The 26305-nt window shown below is 35.1% G+C and overlaps 1 protein-coding gene across 1 annotated transcript in view; it reads right to left on the bottom strand.

Moving 5' to 3' along the window:
* Window positions 1-9018: 9018 nt before the first annotated feature.
* Window positions 9019-26305, bottom strand: part of LOC123668107 — a 78149-nt gene continuing 60862 nt past the window's right edge. Inside the window, exons 14-20 of the mRNA XM_045601901.1 lie at window positions 18260-18302; window positions 17380-17487; window positions 15688-15815; window positions 13988-14321; window positions 11724-11889; window positions 10230-10416; window positions 9019-9228 (exon numbers count right to left, since the gene is read on the bottom strand). Coding sequence (XP_045457857.1) covers window positions 9148-9228; window positions 10230-10416; window positions 11724-11889; window positions 13988-14321; window positions 15688-15815; window positions 17380-17487; window positions 18260-18302 — 1047 coding nt within the window. The 3' untranslated portion in view covers window positions 9019-9147. The remainder of the gene's footprint in view (window positions 9229-10229; window positions 10417-11723; window positions 11890-13987; window positions 14322-15687; window positions 15816-17379; window positions 17488-18259; window positions 18303-26305) is intronic.

Below are 26305 nucleotides of genomic sequence, written 5' to 3'. Positions count from 1 at the left end.
TTATTTTTACTCGTGCATTCTTATTTTGAAACTTAGAGTATAACAAAAAATATCTTACTCAAAATCAAAAGAAGATCACAGCTAAATAATACTGTTCTCCAATAGTGTTGTCCCTGTGGTGAGTAAGGTAACCAGAGCTCCTAAGAATGCGCTTTAATTGAAAGTGCGCCTATGAAAGGTAGAGTCAATAAAGCGCTTGAGACGCTTACATTTAGGTCAAGAGTACGCTTGTTTATTGTCCTATTAGTGTATAATAATTGTGTTTGCTCACAGACGAAAAAAAACCGTTTTTATTACTTCTTTTTCTTTGCCCGTAATATCCCACTATTGGGCATAGGCCTCTTTCCCCATGTAGGAGAAGGATCAGAGCTTAATCCACCACGCTGTTCCAATGCGGGTGTGCGGATATATTCCCTATTATGATTAACGATCGCTATCAGGTGTACATGATAACAACCGGGACCGACGGCTTAACGTGCTCTCCGAGGCACGGTGGGGAGACTCACAAGGACTGCACAAACACCCAGACCACGGCAAACACCTGTATGGCCAGTACAAATGTTTGTCATGTGCGGGGATCGCACCCGCAACCGCCAACGCAATAGGTACAATCCATGGCGGTAACCGTTGCGCCAACGCGGCGTCTTCTTACTTCTACCAGTAGGTAATACAAGTTACAACGTGCGTAGACGGCAAAATTATCCAATAAATACGCGCTATTGAACATAACTCAAAAAGTACTTAGGTACTCAATAGATCTCGATCAAATTTAACTGGGACCACCAATGTTACTTGTTTATGTACTGTGGACATGTGGCCCATTAAAATTCGATATGATTGAACTGTCGATAAAAAAAAATAATCATCGAAATTGGATCTACGAAAATTAGTTAAAAGTTTTGAGGTAACGCACAAAAGAAAACAGTCGAAATTAAAGCCTCCTTTTTTGAAGTCGGTTAAAATATTAGGGACTAAGAAATTAACCACGATGTCTTCATCAATGTCCGCTATTAATATATTTTCATGTCTGCAATGCCTTCGATAACCAAATTTAGGACAAAATTGTCGAAATATAGTTCCATATTATAAGTTTGAAATTTTGTTTAAAATACCTACTGTATAGTTTGCGTCATTGTCACTGATCTTTCTAGTTCTTGATTTTATTAGTTTTTTTATTGGTTGTATTACAGACGACGCTTGCCTATGATTTTTTAATAACTTGTTGACATCAAGGTCTTATGAATTTTAAAACATATGATATTTAACTAATGATATTAATGAAATCGAATAATTAATGGATGCTAATAAGCAAGCTGTCAGGTGAATGACCCTTTCGTTTACAAATTTGGTTGTATATATTTTACAATATAGTACTAGCTGACCCGGTAAACATAGTACCGTTTTTTTTTCTCGTAAATATACTCTTTTTTTATTTTTTCCTAAGCTAATCAAGAAGACGAGAAGGTTTGTCTGGAAGAAATCGCTCTTAGCGATAAGACCGTCTTTGTACATCTTTCTTTTCATGTATCACTTTTGTTGTAATGTTTCTTTGTGGTGTACAATAAAGAGTATTTATTATATTATTATTAAGACGGGCAGCAGCGTTCACCAACCCTGCTCAGCCTGGTGACTATAGGCAAAACGGATGGAGGCCTATGTCCAGCAGTGGTCCAGAGATAGGCTGAAATGATGAAGCTAATCATGCACTGACAGTAACAAACACAAAAAATATGTTATATTTTGCAGTCGTTCAGAAGTATTGAATGTAAATACATTTCGGTGATTAAATCTTATCTTCTAATAGGTAGATAAAATTCTCGTGTCATGGTGTTAAACATTGAACTCCTCCGAAACGGCTCGACCGATTTTAATAAAATTTTGTGGGCATATCAGGTAGGTCTGAGAATCGGCCAACATCTATTTTTCATACCCCTAAGTTATAAGGGGGGGGGGGGATTAAGCGGGTTAATGACATATATGGCAAAGAAACGTTTGCGGGGTCAGCTAGTTTTATATGAAATTTATATACATACTTAGTTACAAATAAGTATAGGTCGTAATTCAAACATCGAATGGTCTGTCCAAGGTTAGCGCAAGAGCTGTGCAATGTTGCATCTGTACTCTGGTGTCGATGGGCGAAATAGTCCGATTTGTACCCACATCCTTGAGAATATATAGAAGGTATATAGTATTATAAATAATAGCTTTGATGTATTATTAATTTTAAAACATAAGCCCGTGTATTCAACGTTTCATTAATTAGCGTCCTTCCGTTTAGGACCATGTAGGCATACCACAGAGGCATATTACCGAAATAAATAAAGTCTACGTGAAAAAAATTAAGTAATAAGTAAGTACAGCATATTACTACATAGACAAATTATAAAACGAGAACACCTTAAACGTAGTCGAAGACAAATAAACGGGAATAAACTAAAATTTATTCCTCAGATCACACTCACAGTGTGACTACACAACAAGCACTAATCGGTACATCCAACAAAAAATTTGTGGTAATAAATATAAAAAAAATCATTTGAATTGAGAACTTTCTAATTTTTTTTAAACAGGTTAATTTATTAACGCAAGCGGATAAGAGCGGAATTTCACTTCATTCCATTGTGTGCGTGAAAAGATCACGGACAACTAAGAGTCCGTGGATGTTTTGACCGTAAATAACAAAGTTCTAGTAACATTTTTTCGTGACTTTTTTAAACATAATATTAGATAGGCACTAGCTGTGCTCGCGACTTTGTCCGCGTGGGATTTAACAAAAAAGTTATTGTTCAATTCGCAGTGATAAAATGAATAAATTTCTGAAATAAAAGTAGCCAAGTTACTTCTTGTTACATCAACTATCTGCCAGCGAAAGTCTCATCAAAATCGGTCAAGCCGTTTCAGATATTAGCCGGAACAAACAGACAGAATGATAGACAGACAGACAGACTGACAAAAATTGTAAAAAATGTTATTTTGGTATATGTAGCAAGATAAATAAATACATACATACGCATTTAGTAAAAAGCAGTTATTTTAATATTACAAACAGACACTCCAATTTTATTTATTTGTGTAGATTTATAAGTATTATCGAGCTTTTTTATATGATAAATAAAAGAAAGAGATAGCAGACATTACATTTTCTGAGTTTTAAATTTATAATTATTTTACAAAGAGTAAATAAGTCTATAGAGGAAAAAAAAAAACAATAATAACAAGGCAAATTCCTTGACCTACAATATTTTTATGCACCTATTTGTATTATGTTACAAGCAGGAAAAATATTTATATCATCAGTTATTCAAAGTTCAGTGTTAGATCAAACTTTATGATATGCGGCTTTGATGTTTTATTCAAGCAGAATTTGTGTTTAAAACTTTGTTTGATGGTGTGGCTAACACAGTATTTTATAACCATTTAATATAATCTGCTCTTTCGTTTCTTTTTCCTTTTCCATGGCATTAGAAAAATCATTAATACTATTTGGGCACTATTGAAAACACTAAGCGTCTCAAACGCTTCACACCCAGCGGTCCCCATCAAAATTTGTTCGTGTTTGTGTATTATGTGTACTGTGTGGCTACGGTACTAAAGAATATGGCCACCACTCTCTTCTCGTGGGTGTCGTAAGAGGCGACTGAGGGATAACACGGTTCCGCTACCACCTTGGAACTTAAAAAGCCGACCGGTGGCGGGATAACCATCCAACTGCTGGCTTTGAAATACACAGGCCGAAGACGGGCAGCAGCGTCTTCGGTGCGACAAAGCCAGTACTACGGTCACCAACCCGCCTGCCCAGCGTGGTGACTATGGGCAACACACATGAGTTCACGCATTTTTGGCGCGAACTTGTGGAGGCCTATGTCCAGCAGTGGACTGTATAGGCTGTAATGATGTGTTTATGTGATATAGATTACGTTTTAACGGAAGAAAAAGAAACAATCAAAATCGTGTATAATAGTCAATGCGGATGAAACCGCGAGTGGAAAGCTACAGCAAGGATTAATTAGCTAAATCAAAGTATCAACAATTTGATGAAAGATGAAATGTTTAGGATTTCCTAATGTAAAACAAAAATAAAATCGTACATATCAACAATTTATTATAAGTATTAGAATGTAGACATTTGTATGTAAGTTTATTATACATCTACACCACCTACCCAATTTAGATCATAAGTTTCCTTTTTATGTCTGGGTTGTCTGGAAGAAATGGCTAATTAGCCATAAGTCCGCCCATTGTACTTCACTGTCTGTAACTATCTTTATGCTTTGTTTGTAATATATTTGTGGTGTATACAATAAATTATAAAATAAATAAGTAAATCAAAATCAACTTTATTCAAATAGGTCCCAAGAGCGCTTTCGAATCGTCATTTTACAAGTTAAAATTTTAAAGTGATTATTATTTTTGTAAAATTAAAGCTACCACCGATTCGGAATGTAGATTCTGCGGAGAAAATAATTTAATCTGGACCTCAAAATATGGCTTGCCTCACATGACCATGACTCTTTAACCTTGTACCATTCACTTCATCATTCAAAAAACCAGCCAAGTACGAGTCAGACTCGCGCACTGATGGTTCCGTACAAACAAAATTATTAAAAATATTTTTATTATATGTAACTAAAACTTTATGCTTTGCGCAATTTTTCCTTTATCTGTGCTATGAGACGATGCTTCGTACTAAATTTCAAGATTCGGGAAGTACTCTGTGGGTTTGATTCCCTTGCGAGTTTCGAAAATTTTCATCATAAACGGCTTTATCTTTTGATTACATTGTATTAGAAGTTTGATTTTATCTACAGCTCCAAGGGACAGTAGACTTGAGTATTTGATATGAATTTCAGCTTGATATGTCCACGCGTTCCTGAGGAAAAGGGTCTTGGCAGACAGACGGACTACAAAGTTATTCTATAAGGGTTCCGTTTTTTCCTTTTGAGGTACTGAACCCTAAAAAGTAATGATATAGTTACATTTCGTCGTAATCAGGCCGTCGACGACTTGACGATCATTTTACCGTACTTAGGTAAAGGTAGACAGTAACCATTTACTGCTTTTGTAAAATTTTGATGCCATTATATTTCTTTTGTGACAGCAATTCCATTGAAAGCATTTTAAAAGTATCTTATTCTTGTCATTATACCATTATTATTTTCATTATTACAGCCTATACAGTCCATTGCTGGACATAGGCCTCCCACAAGTTTACGCCAAAAATAACGTGAACTCATGTGTTTTGCCCATAGTCACCACGCTGGGCAGGCGGGTTGGTGACTGCAGTACTGGCTTTGTCGCATCGAAGACGCTGCTGCCCGTCTTCGGCCTATGTATTTCAAAGCCAGCAGTTGGATGGTTATCCCACCACCGGTCGGCTTTTTAAGTTCCAAGGTGGTAGCGGAACTGTGTTATCCCTTAGTCGCCTCTTACGACACCCATTATATACATTATACCATTAATTTAGTTCAAATAAATTTAAAATTTTGAATTTATTCAGATTTCATTTTTACACCTCACTGCATTTTTCTAAGAAACGGCAATTACAATCTACAATGCCGACAGTTGCAAGTACTACTTATGTCTACTCTGAACGGACCGGTAGCTTCAGCCTGTAGTATCCCACTACTGGGCATAGGCCTCTTTCCCCATGTAGGAGAAGAATCAGAGCTTAATCCACCACGCTGCTCCAATGCGGGTTGGCGGATATATTCTCTACTATGAGTAACGATCGCTATCAGGTGTACATGATAGCAACCGGGACCGACGGTTTAACGTGCCCTCCGAGGCACGGTGGGGAGACCCACAAGAACTGCACAAACACCCAGACCACGGCAAACATCTGTATGGCTAAAACAAATGTACTCCGAACTCTGTACTGAACGGATATTTATATATAATCACTAGCTGGTACCCGCGACTTCATCTGCGCAGGAAGGATTAGTATGTACTTCGAGTAGCTTATCATCTTCTCGATATATCTCTATACCAAAACTCATCAAAATTAGTTCTGCGATATAAAAATCAATTTGTTACTATCAAATGTGCATTAGAAATATATTAGCAATTTTTAATTTTATGGTTCACCGTTTTGGCAATAATGGCTTACTCATAAAAGATAGATATTTATATACTGTTATGGACTTTTTGTAGGACTAATTAAGATAAACATTTGTCTTATACATTATATACGTGTAAACTCTAGGTACAGTTTTTGCAGCGAACGCCAGAATAGCTCGCAGATGGCAGATTTTTTCCGCCTTACTTGACAATTTTCATTATATTTTGGACAATTCATATACTATCTTTAAAAATTATAGCCTATGTGCTATTCTAACGTATAAGCTATATTATTGTAAGCTTTCATTAAAATCCATTAGGTAGTTTTTGCGTGAAAGAGGAACAAAGATCCATACATACAAACATTCGCGTTTATAATATTAAGTAGGATATTTTTGGTTTTGCCGATTCTTGTCGGTCTTCTTACTTAATTTTGATCAATATTAATCGATTTGGATGCAATTGTCATAACTTCCCTTTGCTCTACAAGCAGCACATTCGATCCCGCTTCCAAAAAATATTTTTACAGACAAGTACGTGAGGCGTTTCTAAGTTTGTTCAAAAAACCAAAAAACAAGGTAAAACAAAACAAAACAAAATGCTTATTCTACTAGTAATATTTTTATTTCTTAAACAATCATTTCTTTTTTACTCTAATACATAGAAGGAAATTACATCTCAGTATAAATAACTTACAACTAATACTAAGGACACAAAAGTATGAAAAACATACAAAATAATACGAAATAAAGCTTCAAAGCACGGATGTCACTGTATGAGTTATTATTACATCAAATAATTATATTATTATACACAATATCAATATGAAGTTTGTAATTATACAAAAAAAAAAAGAAAAAAATTGCTAGTTACTTACTTTTAGATATTAGGAATAAACATTAATAAAATATTATGCTACGTCGAATTACTTTAATTTAATAATAATTATATTTCGAAAAAAAAACTTCATTATTTTGTTATCATTTTTTATCCAAAGTACTCAAAAACGATTCGCACTTGTCCACTTGTCTTTTTTATTTATCATGATTTTCTATAATTTTATATACTTTACTTTACTTACAAAAATTTTAAATTGTAAAGAGGAAAAAACTAGCAATACGCGTAAAGGTAATATACCTTGAACATTAATATTTTTTTTAATGTATTTTATTATAACAGGAAAATGTTTCATACCACTGTAATAAGAATATTGCTTTAAAAATTTAATTGGACGGCAATGTTAACAATAAACATTAAAATTTAAATTGTAATTTACTTTAAAATTCTTTCAAAGGCAAAATTATCAATTTTAAATTTAATTTAAAAAAAATTGTTAAAAAATGACATATAAATATTTTACGCACCAGTAATAATGTTAAATAATAATATAGCATAGTATGTAATATATATTTTTTGATTTATGAGAAAATATAAGGAAACCTAACCATAGATAATACAGATTAAAAATAAACCAAAAAGATATGGCAAGATTAGCTAAAACTAACCTTAAAAATAACCTTAATCTAATGTTCCCTAATTTTCACATCATAACAATATTTTGTGATTTTAAAAATTACTACCTTATCCACACAAAACTATATTATTTAATTGAATCTAATAATCTACTTTTATGTAATATTTAGAAGTTATTTATGTATATTGAGATTCTTTATTATTCTTTTTGGCGGCAAAATTGACCGCGTATTGTTTGTTAGAAATTGAAAAATATATTGTATTTGTCTGAGATTTTGAACAAAAAAAAAATAACAAGGAATAGACTGAAATCATTTAAAAAATACGATTTAACTGTCATAGATAATAAACAGAGTGCAAAGTCCATTAAATTTTTTAAATCTATTTTTAATGCATAATTCTTACTAGAACTAAAAAATAATATACATATGTTAATGTAACGGCAAAGTTTATTTAATTTTTGTGAAAGAAAAAAAAGCTTTCAAATTATTTAAATGAAATTTGTGTTCAGGTCAAAATATTCTAAAAATATTTCTCTGTATCAGATATTGACGGATATTTTTTTCATATATTAGTAAGTAGTCAAAAAGGTTTTGTATATAATTTGCTTCTTAAAATAATTAAGTACTGGCATGGAATGTAAAGAAAAAAAAAGCAATGAAAATATGGTTTTTATAATACTTAATAATACACTATTTTAATAAATTCTAATTAAAATAATGACACATGCACTTGGATTAGTAAGCTAATATAAAAAAGGTAATATAAAACTTTAAAGATTTTTTTTTGTCAAAATATATTTGAGTATTTAACTTATTTACTAAAACCTATTAAAAATCAATTCATTTCTGTACAATACGATTTTTAACAAAAAAAAAAAAAATAGAAAAAATAGCTACCTCAAACACGAACATATAAAACATCTTAAGCAACTTATTTCTGCACTACAGGTACAATAAAATTAAAAAAAAAGGTTCAATTACGTACTTTTCATATATTATAAATTAAAAAAGAATACAAACTACGTACATCACATTCTCCGATCCAAATAGATAAGGCCTACATACTTCATATCTCATTTACAGACCTAAAAAATTAAAAATTGTGATGTAATTTTATAACAACAATTAGAATAAAATTAAAATAAATTCGAAAATATATCAAGAGAATGTTTTTAAGTAAATAAAAAGACAGCAAGTGACCATATTAAATATTTGTATGACAAATGCTAATATACCTACAAATATTACTTATCTGACACAGTACGTATATAACTTTATTTGTATTTTAAAGTCAAAAATTAAAATAAAAAAAAAAGTTTTATAATATATTTCTAAAATATTACAAAAAAGATAACATTATTAACAAAAGTTTACATTTAAAATCATTCTTGTTAATAATAATCCGTATTTATTATATCATTCATTTAATATCTGCATGCTCATAATTAATACTTGGGAAATATAAGCTATAGGAATGTTGAAAGCATTTACAAAAATATCATATATTTATTTTAGGACGGATACATAATTGCACTTCTAGGAATGTTACAGAAATATTAAAAAAAAAACGTGATGTACATTTCATTTAAAGTCTGTATATGTTATAAATAAATATTTAATTCCGACAATCTCTATAAATGTGTATATTAAATTCCAGGAATGGTGTTTTGCTGTCTGCATTCAAGTAACATAGATCCTGTTGAAAAAGTAGGCTGTATTTAAAAACATTGAAAAAATAAAATGAAGTTGACATTAATTTGACAAAACATGACAACATATGACAGTGTTGTCATCAGCAAATAAAATATGAAGCTTTTTTTTTTATATCACTAGGTCGGCAAACAAGCGTACGGCTCACCTGATGGTAAGTGATTTACCGTAGCTTATAGACGCCTGCAACACCAGAAGCATCGCAAGCGCGTTGCCGACCCAATCCCCAATCCCCCCAGGAGCTCTGGTCACCTTACTCATCAACAGGAACACAATACTGCTTGAAAACAGTATTATTTAGCTGTGATCTTCTGTAAGGTCAGGTACTACCCCAGTCGGGCTGCTCCAGATTTTGAGCAGGAAATTCCTGCTGTGCCCTACCTCAGATAAGCTTAATTATAATAAAACAAATTTTCGGATTTTATCGCAATTTATTAGGTTTTTTTACATGGCCGACTTTTCGAATAAACGGGTCACGGGATGATCAATCCGAAAAAGATGTTTCATTATAATGAGAGAAATTCGCGTAAACATTAGAAAACAATATATGAAGCATAAGTTTAACATATAAATATGTACCATATGTATAACGAATTCGATTTAAAAATAAACAACTATGACAACTTTACATGATATTCAATAATAAAGAAATTTTATTAAACGCTATACAAGAAGATACTTATCTATGGTATTAATTTTTCGCGTAGTAAATTGTACATTATATTCAAACTCATAAAATATCTACAAAAAAAAAAAATCTATGGTTTTTTAACTCTTATTCTGTCATCGATACAAGAAAAAACAAAAAAGAAGGAAAAACAAATGAGTTTATCTCCATTTCTTTGCCAGAGACGTGGCGCCATAAGTCCCCACTCTCAAGGCAGGTCAGCTTTATTTCAAACGATTTTACTTCCTATATTTTTTCTTACGGAGAGAACTCCAAAAAGAAACACTTAAGAGGGATTAACGATAAATAAATATACGAACCTTTAGAGGCATGAACGCCGCTCTGATTTTCATACGTCTATCGATATTACAATCAAGTGTCATCTTCGACGTCCAAAAGTCGCCGGTCGGTATCGGCTTAGCTATCTCACGGTTGGACTGACATTTCTTTACCGTATCGTACTTGCAAAACAGATCGCATAGACGGATTTCTTTTAGTTTTGACGATCTGAAATATAGTAGATGAACGTAGATAAGTTATATTTTATTTTAGGCGATTCTATGTGAGCCAAATTAAAGACCAAGACACGGAGCTCACGACGCTGCTCCATTGCGGGTTGGCGGACATATTCCCTACTATGAGTAACAATCACTATCAGGTGTACATGATAATAACGGGACCGACGGCTTAACGTGCTCTCCGAGGTACGACGGGGAGACCCACAAGGACAGACATCCAAATCGGAAAGCAATGTTTATACAAATACAATTATCCATTCCGAACGGGAATCGAACCCGAAAACCACCGGTGTGCAGGCGCCGACACGGCACACATCGCCCTACACAAATCTGTTGTTACACACATATTATACGGACAATATACAAAATCACATTCATATAAGGTCAATCAAGGTTGCTTAAAATATTATTTAAAACGGGATATTTATTATGCTGTATGGCTACAGCATTAAAGAATATAGCCACCTCCTGTCTTCTCGTGAGTGTCGGAAGAGGCGACCAAGGGATAACACAGTTCCACTACCACCTTGGAACTTAAAAAGCCGAGCGATGGCGGGATAACCATCCGACTGCTGGCGTTGAAATACACAGGCCGAAGACGAGTAGCAGTCTCTTCGGTGCGACAAAGCCAGCTCCGCGGTCACCAACCCGCCGGCCCAGCGTCGTGACTATGGGCAACACACATGAGTTCACGCCATTTTTGACGTGAACTTGTGGAGGCTTATGTCCAGCAGTGGACTGCTATAGGTTGATGAGTGCACGTGTGTGTGTACGTAAACTAAAGCTACCTGAAGGTGAGGTCCAGGCGCGGCGCGCGCAGGCAGCGCGACAGCGGCAGCGCCAGCGAGTAGTTGTGCGAGCGGCGCGGGCAGGCGCGCGGCCAGCAGCGAGCCGTTGTATGTAAACTGAAGCTACCTGAAGGTGAGGTCCAGGCGCGGCGCGCGCAGGCAGCGCGACAGCGGCAGCGCCAGCGAGTAGTTGTGCGAGCGGCGCGGGCAGGCGCGCGGCCAGCAGCGAGCCGTTGTATGTAAACTGAAGCTACCTGAAGGTGAGGTCCAGGCGCGGCGCGCGCAGGCAGCGCGACAGCGGCAGCGCCAGCGAGTAGTTGTGCGAGCGGCGCGGGCAGGCGCGCGGCCAGCAGCGAGCCGTTGTATGTAAACTGAAGCTACCTGAAGGTGAGGTCCAGGCGCGGCGCGCGCAGGCAGCGCGACAGCGGCAGCGCCAGCGAGTAGTTGTGCGAGCGGCGCGGGCAGGCGCGCGGCCAGCAGCGAGCCGTTGTATGTAAACTGAAGCTACCTGAAGGTGAGGTCCAGGCGCGGCGCGCGCAGGCAGCGCGACAGCGGCAGCGCCAGCGAGTAGTTGTGCGAGCGGCGCGGGCAGGCGCGCGCCGCCAGCAGCGAGTCGTTGGCCAGCTGCGCGCCGCGCACGCCCAGCCACAGCGCCTCGCAGCCCGCGCCCGGCCCTGCGCACCGCCGTCACTTATGTACCCATACGCAACGCGCATACTTTCCCCCCTTTTACGAAAATCGCGCGCACAGAGGGGTATGAAACTTTGCACACTTATAGTTTACTAGCTTTTACCGGCGGCTTCGCTTGCATTGAAGCCATTAAATAAGTAGAGAGGTTTTATAATTCGTATATAAAAAGAATCCTGTGTCACTTCTAATACCTCCAAGAACATGAGTACATAGTTTCATGATGATCGGTCGAGTAGTTTTCGCGTCAAAGCGCAACAAACAAACTTACATTCACATTTCTAATTCAGTAGGGATAAGAGGAGTGCAGAATGCTGATATTTTTGGTAAAGCTTTAGATTAAGAAAAACCGAATTTCGGGACCGGGGGGAGGATGAACGCTACTCTGGTACCACTGTCACACTTCGAAGCCCCATGGTTATGGAGATATCCATGGTTAAAGTTTTGAGGTTAGAAGAAGAAATTTCGCAGTTTTCACACGTTATTTTCACATTTACACGCTATTTTTACATTTCACACGTTATTTTCACGTTTCATAAGTTATTTTCAAAATAAAAACGATCTCGACTGCAAAGGATACAACTTACGTTACTCATGCTCCGTTCCGTAGTTTTCACATGTTATTTTCACATTTCGCACATGATTTTAACATTTCACACGTTAATTTAACGTTTTCACGCGGTTTTTTTTAACAAATAATACAACTAATGTTTAACAAGTGAGAAATAGATGTTTTAATAAAAAATGAAAGGCCACTTATCGTTTCGTTCCAAAACAATGTAAGCATAAATTCATTGTTTTTGTTTAAATAACTGTAAAGGCAAAGGTCTAAGACCATACAGCCTTGTTTCATGTTATGTTAGGGTTTTTTTTGCAATGGAATTATGCCGGAATTAATATATTAATTAAAATATATTTAAGTAAAAAACATAACATAAAACAAAGCTGTATGATCTTAGACCTTTGCCTTTACAGTTATTTAAACAAAAACAATGAATTTATGCCTACATTGCTTTGGAGCGAAACGATAAGTGGCGTGCCATTTTTTTAAAGCATCTATATCTCAGTCATTAAACATCAGTTGTATCGTTGGTAAAAAACCGTGTGAAAACAATAACTTAACGCCTGAAATGTTTAATATTAAGTGCGAAATGTGAATATAACATATGAAAGCTACGGAACTAAGCATGGTTACCGCAAGTTGTATCGTTTGTTGATCTCGGGTCGAGATCGTTTTTACGTACACCTGTTCGAAAATAACTTATAAAGTTGCGAAACGGCGCATGGATTGCACTACTCGCAGCGCCGGAGCTAAGGTGAAGTCAGACGCGGAGCTCAAAGGTATTATAATAGCTTTAAATTCTTCCTCTAATCTCAAAACTTTAACCATGGATAACCATAACCATGGGGTTTCGAAGTGTGGCAGTGTTACCTTGTATAGCTTCCCCTACACCCTCCACTCTCCACCTCCAAAAACTCCATAATTCGGTTTTTCCTAGTCTAAAGCTTAGCCATATTTTTTTTAAATTATTCATAAAAAAATTCGCCTCATCTGATCACTGTTGCTTATCATAATTCTGTTTGCAGGCAAACGAAGAAAAACCAACTTCAATTATATCGACAAGGAGTACAACGTAGACGTAATAATAGTCAAGTAAATACGCATTATCAAAGATTACTTCAAAAGTTGTAATCAGATCTCTACGAAATTTAAATGTGGCCACATGATAAACATCGGATTTCTATTAAATTAAAAATCATCAAAATCAGTTCACCCAGTAAAAAGTTATGCGGATTTTCGAGAGTTTCCCTCGATTTCTCTTAGATCCTATCATCACATCCTGCTTTCCTTGTTTCTTTATATTATATATATATATATATATATAAATATACGATCGAATTGAGTAACCTCCTCCTTTTTTTGAAGTCGGTTAAAAATAGTATGTATTATAACATTTATACTGTATCTTCTTTAGAAGTAGTCTATCCTCAACAAATAAATAAATAAACATTTTGTCTATCAGATACCGTTATCAGATAACTTTATCAGCAATTAATGGAACAGGTAATATTATCAAAACTCACCAGGCACGTTAACCTCCTCCGACTGCTCAATAACCATTTCCTCAGAACTGGACCTCAGAAGTTCACTCTCTTTAACATTACGCCTCAATCTCGTACCGTTCACTTTGTTATCCAAATAATTTGACTCGGCCAAAATTTCTTCATGGATGACATTCTTGAAAGAATCGTCATTTTTTTGTATTTCTGATGTATTCTTTTCTGGTATTACTGGAGTCAGAGGTTTGTCTTTAGGTTCTAGTATGGGATACGTCTCGTTTAGTTCTTTGTCTGTTTTGGAACGTTCTAGAGGTTCTTGATTGTCGTAGGTTTGGGGAGGATCGAGACCGCAGGATGACTAGAATAAAATATATTTATTATTTGTAACTAAAACTAGGCGCTTTTACATACTTATTTGTATAACTATTTTATTAGTCTATACATACAAGTATTCAGACCTTTGATCCAGACACAAGTCATACAAAAAAGGAAGTATTTTGTTCTAAAATGATCCTAAACTACAGTATAATAAAAATGTAGTCTAATAGCCTTCGACATATCATTGGACATAAATTAGTTACGGCTATTTTTTTTTTATTCCACTAGGTCGACAAACAAGCGTACGGCTCACCTGATGGTAAGCGAATACCGTAGCTTATAGACGCCTGCAACACCAGAAGCATCGCAAGCGCATTGCCGACCCAATCCCCAATCCCCCCAAGAGCTCTGGTCACCTTACTCACCAACAGGAACACAATACTGCTTGAAAACAGTATTATTTAGCTGTGATCTTCTGTAAGGTCAGGTACTACCCCAGTCGGGCTGCTCCATATTTTGAGCAGGAAATTCCTGCTGCGCCCTACCTCAGTTCTATTTAGCCTAAATTAAACGTATAAAAATTTTGTCAAAATTTTCTAAACAAATAATTAGTTATTCTTACCAAAATCCGCAACATCCATTTAGAAAATCTTTTGATATCCTTTAGCAGCGTGAAAATATATACATACATAATATTTATATGTACATACGTTATAGAAAAATAACAATTGTGTCTGTTCTCGAACATAATGTAAACACTAATAAAATGTGAACATTATCAACGTAGTCGATATCAATTTATAATAAATAAATAAAACGCTTTACACACAACGGCCTCCAGTAGGATTTTCTACTGTGTCGGAGGTCAGAAAACACACACAATACACAAACACAAACGTCCAGACCACAACAAGCATATAAATAAAAATGAATGTTGCCAATCGAGAATGGCTCGACCAATTCGGCTAATTTTTGTTTTTGTATGTTCCCTAAGGCCCACGAAAGGTTTTAAGATTAAAAAAAAAAATTACTATTAACTTTTGACAGAACGAAGTCTGTCCGGGCAGCTAGTATATATAATATAAATGTTTGTAGTGAACGGGGGTTGAACCTGCAACCAGCATAACAGCCTGTTGTGACCACAGCGTCAACGCGTCGTCAAAATAATATGTATTAGGGACAACCCTAAAAACTTCTTGTCAAATCTCGACCAAATTTATTAGAGACCACATGGCAAGCATGGCGAATATAAATTAGAATCATCATAATCGAGTAAAAATTTATGACACAACACTTTTATAAAAAAAAAAAAAATCGTATTAAAAACGACCTCCTTTTTGAAATAGGTTGAAAATGATTATTATATATACATTGTACTCTATAATAAAAATTATTAATAATCTCACCTGACATTCCGCGTCTAGCTCATTATCAGAATTGGCCGTAAAGCTACACCCGCTTCCGATGACGTCTGCGATGTGAGATAGCACCACGGGCGTGTCAACTTGTGGTGGGGGGGAGGTTTGGTCCATGGCTATAATTAACAAAAAAACTCATATTAAAAATACAGAAACAAAGAAAACCGCACGGCTGAAGTAAAGCTTCTTTAGCAATAGGCCTGCACTGTGTCTTAGACATACGAACCGTAACTGGCTATGAGACAAGGAGAGAAAGAAAATACGTGCTTGCAACTCTCTTGCTTCGTTCATCTCACCCGATTAAATTTGTCGTAACACTCTCGTCACGCAATCACCAGCTTATCCCGAAGTAAGCGTGCGTAAATAAGTTTTACTTAAAAAAAAAAAACTTATTCAAGTGAACTGGCTCCAAAAACTCTTTTGACTCATCACTACACAGTTAATATATTACAATCGACATGAAGCCACAACCGGGTTTAGAATATATATTTTCAATAGATGCTCTAATGAAAACTGGAAATGCCTATATTAAAACTCAAGCCCTAAGATAGTGTACTGGCTGGCTACGTAAGCATTTATCATTTATTTATGTATATGATATTTATTTGTATTACACATAATATATTAACTATTACTATTTAATTTATACAATACTATTTTATTATTTATACAAATAAATAAAATTGGAGTGTCTGTTTGTAATATAAAAATAACTGTTTTTTACTAAATGCATATTAAATAAATAAAATAACATTTTTTACAATTTTTGTCTGTCTCTCTGTCTGTTTGTTCCGGCTAATCTCTAAAACGGCTTGACCGATTTTGACGGGACTTTCACTGGCACATAGCTGATGTAATGAGGACTAACTTAGGCTACTTTTGTCTTAGAAATTTATTTATTTTATAACTCTGCGAACTGAACAATAACTTTTTGTTAAAATCCATGCGGACGAAGTCAGCACAGCTAATTTTATATATATTAATTAAACAAGCATATCCACGCGATACCCGTAGTATATGGCACATGTGACTTTAACCCTTTCTCTCGCGATTTTTATACACATTTCTTTGTTAATTTTATATTTAAAAGAAATTTAATTATTAATTGCGAAATATTGTTCAATCGCTATAATAATATGCTCTAAGGTAGTCTGTTTCCTGTTTTGATTTTCAAAGTACATGTTTTCATACTACACTTCCATTATATTCATATCATTCACATCATCATCACATTTTTATTTATTTGGATTAATGGCTTATTATAATGTTACAATTGTTCGTCCGATTCGACTAATGGAAATGGAATAAAATGTCTTAGAGTTTCTTCTAAAATCTGCTCATTTAGCATTATAAAGACAAATTAGAATGATGCCCACACACAGACAGTCCGAATCCTGCGACCGTTTGGAACCAACTCATACATACATACAAATAATCACGCCTCTTTCCCGTGGCGGTAGGCAGAGACCACTTCTTTCCACTTGCTACGATCCTTACATACTTCTTTCGCTTCGTCCACTTTCATTATTCCCTTCATACATACTCTTCGGTTTAGGGTACTCTTGACCTGGCCTTTTTTCAAGACGTCCCTTAATTATCCTTATTTTAAGGAACCAACTCATGTGGTCAAATAATAATGATTAAATATTTATCTATATAAATTAGGTATTGGATACTTACTTAGTACGTTTTTGACAAAATTTTTCGATGCTTGTTGAGTCGTTGATGTTGAATGTAGATCTGGTGTCAATGTTGTGTACTCTGGACTTGTTTTGTATGGACCTTTCTCTGTTGACGATAAAAAAGCACATTAATCATAAATAACTTTATAGCGTAGATATATTATAAGAAAATTAAGATATTCGGAGAATCCAAAACTGCACGCCTCCAAGCACTCCTTTCAAACTATTGTTTGCAGCTCATACCTAGTAGCGCCCTCAAGTAGCTTGTTTAGGAACTAATGAGATAATAAGTTCGATTATTTGATTTGGTTCTTGCTAATAATCATAGATGGCTCTAATACTATATTATTATGATAGAAACCTAAAACTCCTTATTGTAAAAAATGAACGATTTTCAGCCTTCATAATCAATATGGTTCTTATTTAATAGTTTCCTGACATAATAATAAAAAAACAATTTTTTTTAATGTAACTAGGTCGGCAAACAAGCGTACGGCTCAACTGATGGTAAGCGATTACCGTAGCTTATAGACGTCTGCAACACCAGAAGCATCGCAAGCGCGTTGCCGACCCCATCCCCAGTTTCCTCCAGGAGCTCTGGTCACGTTACTCACCAGCAAGAACACAATACTGCATGAAAACAGTGTTATTTAGCTGTGATCTTCTGTAAGGTCGAGGCACTACCCTAGTCGGGCTGCTCCATATTATGAGAATTATTTCGTCAAGTGGTTCTCCCGTTGTTTTGCTATCATCCGTACATTCAAAACGTTGACGTCCAACATAATATTTTTTAATAGATTCTTTTTACTATAATATAATAACGCAGAGTTTATTGTAATTCAAGGTTAAGTGAATTGTGAAGGAAGTTTGGATCTTACCTTTCGTTTTCTTCGCCGCTGTATGTTGTGCTGGTTTTGAGTTCTGTAACAATGATTAATAATATTTATAAGCATCTTAAATGATACGCAAAGCTAATCTTCTAATTATAGCAATTGATATATGGCACATGGGCTGTTATATATTAAATTATTATAAGTAAAAGAACTCATATAAAAAACCAAGGTCATAAATACGATCATTTGTTTAAGGGATACATTCAAGTATAATGTACCACAATTTGAGAGAGAAGAAAGAAAGAAAGAAAGAAACACGTTTATTCGGAGCATCACTCAGAAACGCAGACAGTTTTTACACAAAAAAAGACACACTTACATAGACATAATAATAATCAATAAATAACTACATATAGAAAAAAGAAATTTACATGACCAGTAATATAGACTACAAAAAACTATAACATCAAAAAAAAAAAAAAAAAAGTAAAAAAAATGTACATAAAAAATTCCAAAGAAGTTATGAAAAAAAAGACGAATAAACAAGAAATGTGAAAATAAGTGATTATATGACCAAATAATACCGCCTGCGGCTAAGTGCTGTGCCCCAAAAAGGTATATTACTCAGCTTTGTGTTGGCTTTCATAAAAAAACAAAAACCAACGCTGATTTTCAGTGATACCCCTGTTTTGACTAGCGCGACAAGTATCATTCCTTTCTTCTAGCAATATAATTATATACGCATACATACACCACACACACATACATACACATACACACACACATAAACATATAATACACATACACACATATACATATCCGTACATGTATATAACAAATATTATAAATAAACATGTAAAATGGAACAAAATAAATAAATAAATTTCAGTAACGACAGAGAAGATATATTTTGCATAAATAAATAAATAAATAAATAGTAGTGAAATTAAGTGATGTTACGTCGTCGGGTGCACGGAATGCAGGTAAGCTCAGACCACCGCGCGCGCCGGACATGGGAAGACGTAAGCCCGACGACGCACGCTTCCATTATACTCGTATAATATATAAAAGGAGCAAGGCTACGAATGAGGCTATTTATTAAGGTAAGATCATATTTCTTTAAAATCGTTCCCGTGCCTAATTTATCTTACACAACCCTGCATTTACAGGCTATAAAAAAAAAAAAAAAAAGAGACGATGGCATGCATAAAATAAAAACAAATGACGTCAACGAGGCTGTCACCGAAGCACGTGCTGAACCAACCTACCGCCCGCGACGAAGTCATTTCAGTTAGGTACTGAGAATTTATTATGTATTTGCCTTGTTTTACAAATATGCACAATGAATTTAAAAAAAAAAATAATCATATATTATTAGTAATTATATTAACGTACCTATACACAAATTTAAAAATGACTATACATTCCTATTCCTTATTCTACTTTCTAGATGGTCTGTGACGATTGAAGTTGTAAATTATATAAATGCATTTTGTATTTGTAACGAAAAGTATTCTTGGTTTTCAGGATCCGAATCGGAGGCGGCAAGTTGTTCCGACACTTCGTCGCTGCATAGCGGAAACTACCATGGAACGCTGCAGATCGATGCATGGGTATATTGAGCATGTAAGACGATGCTCGTGTAGGGTAATTCCTGTTACATTCCTTTGCCCAGGTTAATTTATCGTACAAGTACACAGGGGCTTTACTTTGGATCACGTCGAATAATAAGGTCGCAAGATGCAATTGCCTACGATGTTCCATCCTAATCATTCGTGCATCATTAATATAAGGAGAAATATGCGCGCAACGTGGTATATTAAAACAGTACCGCATGCATGCATTTTGTACCCGTTGTATAAGTTTTTTTGTACGTGCAAGTAGCCTAGGTTCGATTACAATATCAGCATAGTTGAATTTTGAAAGAACCAGCGTTTCACACAACTTCACTCGCATATCCTTACTGAGAACGTTTCTTATCTGATACAAGACTTTTAACCATTATTCATTGTATGTCTTTCAAACCTTAACCCCTCATCAATCACTAAGCCTAAATTACGCACCTCTGTCACCCGTTCAATCCTTTCACCCCTTATGTGAATAAATGGATTTAAACTACTGATTTTTTGTATTTGATTTTTTGTGCCTAGTATCATATATTTCGTTTTTCCCGGATTCAACGCAAGACCATGATCTTCTGACCACTTTGAGATGCGGCCGAGATCGTCATTTAACTTCTGTATAGCCACACTAGCTTCTGATTGATTAAACGAAATATACATCTGTATATCGTCAGCATATATGTGATATTTACAATTTTTGATATGAGTTATTATGTCGGCACAGTACAGCGCAAAAATTATGGGTCCTAAGATCGATCCTTGTGGTACGCCTCTACTTACCGAACAACAGTCCGATCGGTTTCTGGACCCATCATCATTGATGATTTCAACTATCTGTTTCCTATGTTGTAGGTAACTAGCGAACCATTTTACAGTTTTAGCGTTAAATGCGTAGTATTTTAATTTAGCCAGAAACAGTTGCCTGTTGATTGTATCAAACGCTCGAGAAAAATCCAGCAGTACAAAAATTGTGCCTTCTCCAACGTCCTGAGCGCACAATATATTGTCTACAACATCCAGCCACGCCGCACAGTGGGCTGGGATTACAAGGTTGGGTCTTAAGAACTAAAATGTATTTTTTTAGTATCTAGACACAAATTTAAAAAGTTTTTACTCTTTGACTTTTTTTAATTGGACTCGTACTTTCGGAGATATAGCCATATAAAATTTGTATGAAGAGTCATGAAATTTTAGTTTAGCAATTTATTCCAATTAATTTGAAATTGAAAATAATGTACACTAAACGGCCTGAAGTACTTCAATACTTACTTAGTACTTTAAATTAAAAAAAAAATTGTTCGACATTTTCCACCACCATAGGTAATAGGTAGGTATGACGTAATTTGTTTTGACACTATTTCCGGGAATCAAGAGATAGGAATGCGCGACTGCAACATCAAGTTATGACACGTGTCGTTACCTGATTGGTTCAACGATAATAGTGCACAAAATGTACTATTGCATTCAAACGTACTTCAGTTTTCTATTACCCACCATAATAGACGCACTACCCTCACATATTTATTACATAAACAAATAAGTGAAGTGAGTGTGAGTTATTTTGTGTTTGTGAAAATGTTTGAAGATTTAGTGACCAACCTTGACCTTTTTATTATTTTAAAAAACAGTGGTAGTATTAAAAATAATGACAGTTTGTGTGATGAGATAAGGTCTAAATTTTTAGTCGAATTAAGTGATCAACATGAAAAGATCTTAGAGTTATTTTGTGCAAAATTTTGTTATAATTTAAATAGAAGATGGGAAAACGCTCATCGTAAAGAAACTATATTTAGAACTAAAAATAGCGAATGGTTACAAGAAACCATAATTTGGCCAGACTTTATTAAGTGTTTAATAATCAGTAATGAAGATCAACCAGCACCGAGTACATCAACTCAGTATGTATCACCAGCAAAAGTTTCTGTTGGTGTCTCCACCGAGCAAAGCCCTAGAAAACCGTTTTGTGAATTAGCGCCTAAACAGAAAAAAAGACGAGCAGAAAACTTTCATTTATCTTCGGACGAAATAAAATATGCATATTTTGAGCAGTTGCAAGCGGATGAAAAAGATGAGATTGCTAAAATACTAGAACATTTACTTAAGAATCCCCAAGATGTAAAAAAAGTTAAGAAGTGCATATCTGTTAAAGAAACAAAATCTGTATTTTCTCCGGATGAGGCTTTAGGATTATTTTTATCACTTAAGCTGACCAAGTGGCAATACAATACTTTAAGAAGAAGTGTTAACGAGAATGACGGTAATATATTTCCATCTTATTATCAAGTGCAACATGCGAAACAGGAATGCTATCCACCAAAAGATGCTATTACAGTGACGGACACCTCAGCCAAAATAAAGTTACAAGCTCTATTGGATATAACGACAAGAAGAATAATGACGTCACTTGTCATAGATAGTGGTTGTAAAGAATTTACACTAATCAGTAAGTGGGGATTTGACGGTGCTTCAAATCAAGCCAATTACAAACAAAAAGTGCAAACAAACGATGAACAAGAAAGTGAACTAGACGATTCAAGCATATTTATGGGAAGTTTAGTGCCAATAAAATTAATGTGCGGCGAACAAGTTATGTGGAAAAACGATTCACCAAATTCATCATACTGGTGTCGTCCAATCTTTTTCGAATTTGTGAAAGAAAATAAAACAACCATTTTGCGTGAAAAAAGTGCTATTGAGGAAGAGATTGTTAATTTAGTAAAAACAGAAGTTGGAGAAATAAAGATTTCACACTCTCTATTAATGACAATGATAGACGGAAAAGCAACATCAATTTTATGTGATACTTCATCTCAGAGATGCGACATTTGTAAAGCCACTCCAACTGAGATGAATAATTTACCCTTAATTGCATCAAAACCGACTGATCTAGATCTCTGTAAATACGGATTGTCATCATTGCATATCTGGATACGAATGATGGAATGCATTCTGCATATAGCTTACAGATTAACGATAAAGACATGTACAGTAAAGGGAGACAACAAGTGCATCATGGAAAGCAGAAAGAAAAATATACAAGATGCTTTTAAAAATAGAATGGGACTTCTGATAGATGTCGTCAAACAAGGGCACGGCTCCACGAATGACGGAAATACTGCTAGAAGATTTTTTGCAAACCCAAACGTGACTGCTGAGATAACTGGTGTTAGTGAAGACTTAATTAGGCGGTTTGCAACCATTTTAGAGGCAATTTCATCAGGTTACCACATTGACACAGTCAAATTTCACGAATATGCTCAAGTGACCATGCGACTGTATTTGGAATTATATGGCTGGTATTATATGCCTTCAAGTGTTCACAAAGTTCTTATGCATGGTGCAGCTATTATTGAAAGTTTTGGTCTAATACCAATTGGACAGCTATCTGAAGAAGCTGCTGAAGCTAGAAATAAAGACTTTCGTAGGTACCGCCAACACCATTCCAGGAAATGCAGTAGAAAAACTACAAATGAAGACATTTTAAATAATTTGTTGACCAGCTCTGATCCACTCATCTCAGCGAAACGCCACAAACTTCGAAGAAAACATAAAACTTTGTCAGAAGAAGCACAAAGCTTATTAATAATTGAACAAACGGAAACATTTGATAATGACGAATACGAAAATTTTGCATTCGTTAATATGGATACTCATGATAGTAATTAAATTTAAAAAGTGCAGTGACCAGTACCTGATTGTGATTTTTACTTATTTTATTAGTCCTTAGTGGATTAGGCCTAACGGGGAGACCACTATATTAAAAAAAAACGCGCCTGGTTCTTAACCTCTATGGTGGTGTGGAATAGAGAACAAAATTTGAAATTGCGACCAAATCGCAGAAAATCGCAACCCGAGAATAGGTACTAAAATAGAACAAAAATACGTACTATACATACGTAAAGTCAATTCTTTGAGAAAATTTGAGAATTTCTAGATTTTCAAGTTTTTTTGTTTTGCTTCATACAAAAATTACTTTGGTTATTAATAACTCCGAAAATACTCAAGTTATCTAAACGACCCCCATATAAATAATTACTTATAATCAATAGATAAATCCAACGCACTATTTAAAATTTCAGAAAAAGAAACTTTTTTTTTTAAACGCTAAGTCCTCTACCGGCCCGTTTCAGCCCACTGTGCGCCGTAGTCGTGCTGTGATATTTCCTAAAACCAGATTGCTTCTCTGGTAGAATTTTATTAGTGTCTAAAAATTTTGTTAATTGATTACATACAATCCTCTCTAAAACTTTTGATATACAAGGCAGTATACTAACAGGTCGTAGATCTTTAATTTAATTTACGTTTTCCTTTTTGGGGATCGGTCTCACCAAAGCTATCTGCCACATCTCAGGAAATGTATTCGTTAAAATCGATTTATTAACAATTCCGGTTATGGTGGTCAACGTACTAGGTAACGTTAACAATACCATATCCAGAAAGATCTCGTCAATGCCAGTTGCATTTGATTTTAAGGAGTAAATTATTTTTGAAATTTCTAATTCACTCGCAGGCTGTAAACTGAATTCCACTGAACAGCCTTTACGAGACTCATAAAAATTAATAGTTTCAATTGGGACACAGTTCACGCCCGGCACATCGAGAAAATTTGTGTTAATTATTTGAGGGTCTTTAAGATGTTCAGGCACACCATGATTATATTTCTGCTTTATATTAATTACTTTTTTTAGATGTTTCCATAATACTTTAGAGTTTTTAAAATTAGAATTAATATGAAAATTAAAATAAGCAGACTTTTCTCTAGATATAGCTTGTGCAACCTCTGATTTTAGATTTATATAGTGTCAACAATATTATCATGTAATTAGCTAATAATTAATTATTGAACACGCAGGCATGGCGCCATCTCCACCCTTTCTATATAAAATGGAGATGCCGCCATTGCCTCGTGTCAACAATATTGTTTCCATTTATTATGAGGTTAGCTAATGAAACTCATACTTGGTTGCAAATGTAGTTTAAAATATTATAATGATTTTTAATAGTTAAATAACATAGATACAAGTTAATTTTCGTTTGTATTATTAAACACGCGGGCATGGCGCCATCCCCACCCTTTGTAAATAAAATGGAGATGTCGCCATTGCCTCGCCAGTTCGTTTCGGACGTTCGAGCAGTGAAGACTTAAAAAGTGTAAGTGATTACTATTTACTGTTAATATATTATTATTTTATTGCTATGCATAATGTTTTTCTATGTAATGGAATATAATTGTGTTTTTCTTGATAAAATTGTATACGATCTGACTAGTTATTTATTTATAAACAGATTTAACTTAAATATTATTGCATTTTATTTACAAATAATACATAAATAAATAGATTATAATCACTAAAGTCTTTTATTTTCACAATTCAGAAGTGGGATAGGTAACTCATTTAATTTTTTTTTTGGCTGTATACTTATTTTTTTTTCTTTTCTCTTTTTTTTCATCTCTTAATGAGGGATTATGGAGAAAATACTTGAGAAGTCCCCGCTGTGTGGGAAGAGTTCCGAAAAGAAATAGAAGAGACCTTCGCAGCGTGCAAGGTCGCCGCAGCCGGCTTCGCAGCGTACAAGGTCGCCGCAGCCGGCTTCGCAGCTTGCAACGTAGTCCGGAGACGCGGCGGCCCACAATAGCAACGCCTGAGCCCCGAGCATCGACTACGCAAGGACCACCAAGTAACACCACTGATCCAAACATTGGCCAGGCAGTGGCGATTCATTACTAAACAATAATTTACCTGATATTCTAAATGCGCTATTGCAAACATTGAAATCTTTGATCCCGGATAGTGACAAAATAGGCTCGTTTAAAGATAGTGTCCCCGAATTTGACCCTGCAAGGAAAGAACAAACGATGTCTATGTGGATACGTAAACTAAATGAGAAACTAATTTAATCACTTTGCAATTACAATACTACGAGGTGTCGCGAAGCGTTGATATGAAGGATTGCCATCGGTGTTCTTTTCTTGGAGTGAGTCACAGACAAAATTGCTATCAGCATTTCCTCCTGAGGATTTTATTTTTGTGTTACCCACACATTAGGAAATTCTAAAATTCTTTTTAATATCATATCGGTTCGCTTAATCCGAATATAAAATCGTCATATCAAAAATTTCGATCTAACGGTACATCGTTCCATAGCTTAATTGGCTAGAGCACCGACACGGTCAGTCGGAGATGCAGGTTCGATCCCCGCTGGAACGGTCGATTTTTGATATGATATTTAAAAAAAAAATGTTTAGAACTACGGACAGATGTTAGCAGATATGTTGGCTAGGCGCGCCCGTTTCAACGATTCTTTTGAAGAATATTACTATGAGAAGGTTACCTTTATTACCACTGTAATATAACGGGCAAACGAGCAGTAGAATGCGTTCTGCATGGCATAGATGACATGCAGAGACTAGACTAGGAGCCGAGGCTCAGTATGAGGACCTTCATAAATTACTTAGTTATCTGAAAAA

This window comes from Melitaea cinxia, chromosome 30 (assembly GCF_905220565.1).
Source record: "Melitaea cinxia chromosome 30, ilMelCinx1.1, whole genome shotgun sequence".
Lineage (NCBI taxonomy): Eukaryota > Metazoa > Arthropoda > Insecta > Lepidoptera > Nymphalidae > Melitaea > Melitaea cinxia.
The sequence above is the reverse complement of the archived record's forward strand: the minus strand, read 5'-3'. Positions and strand labels throughout refer to the sequence as shown.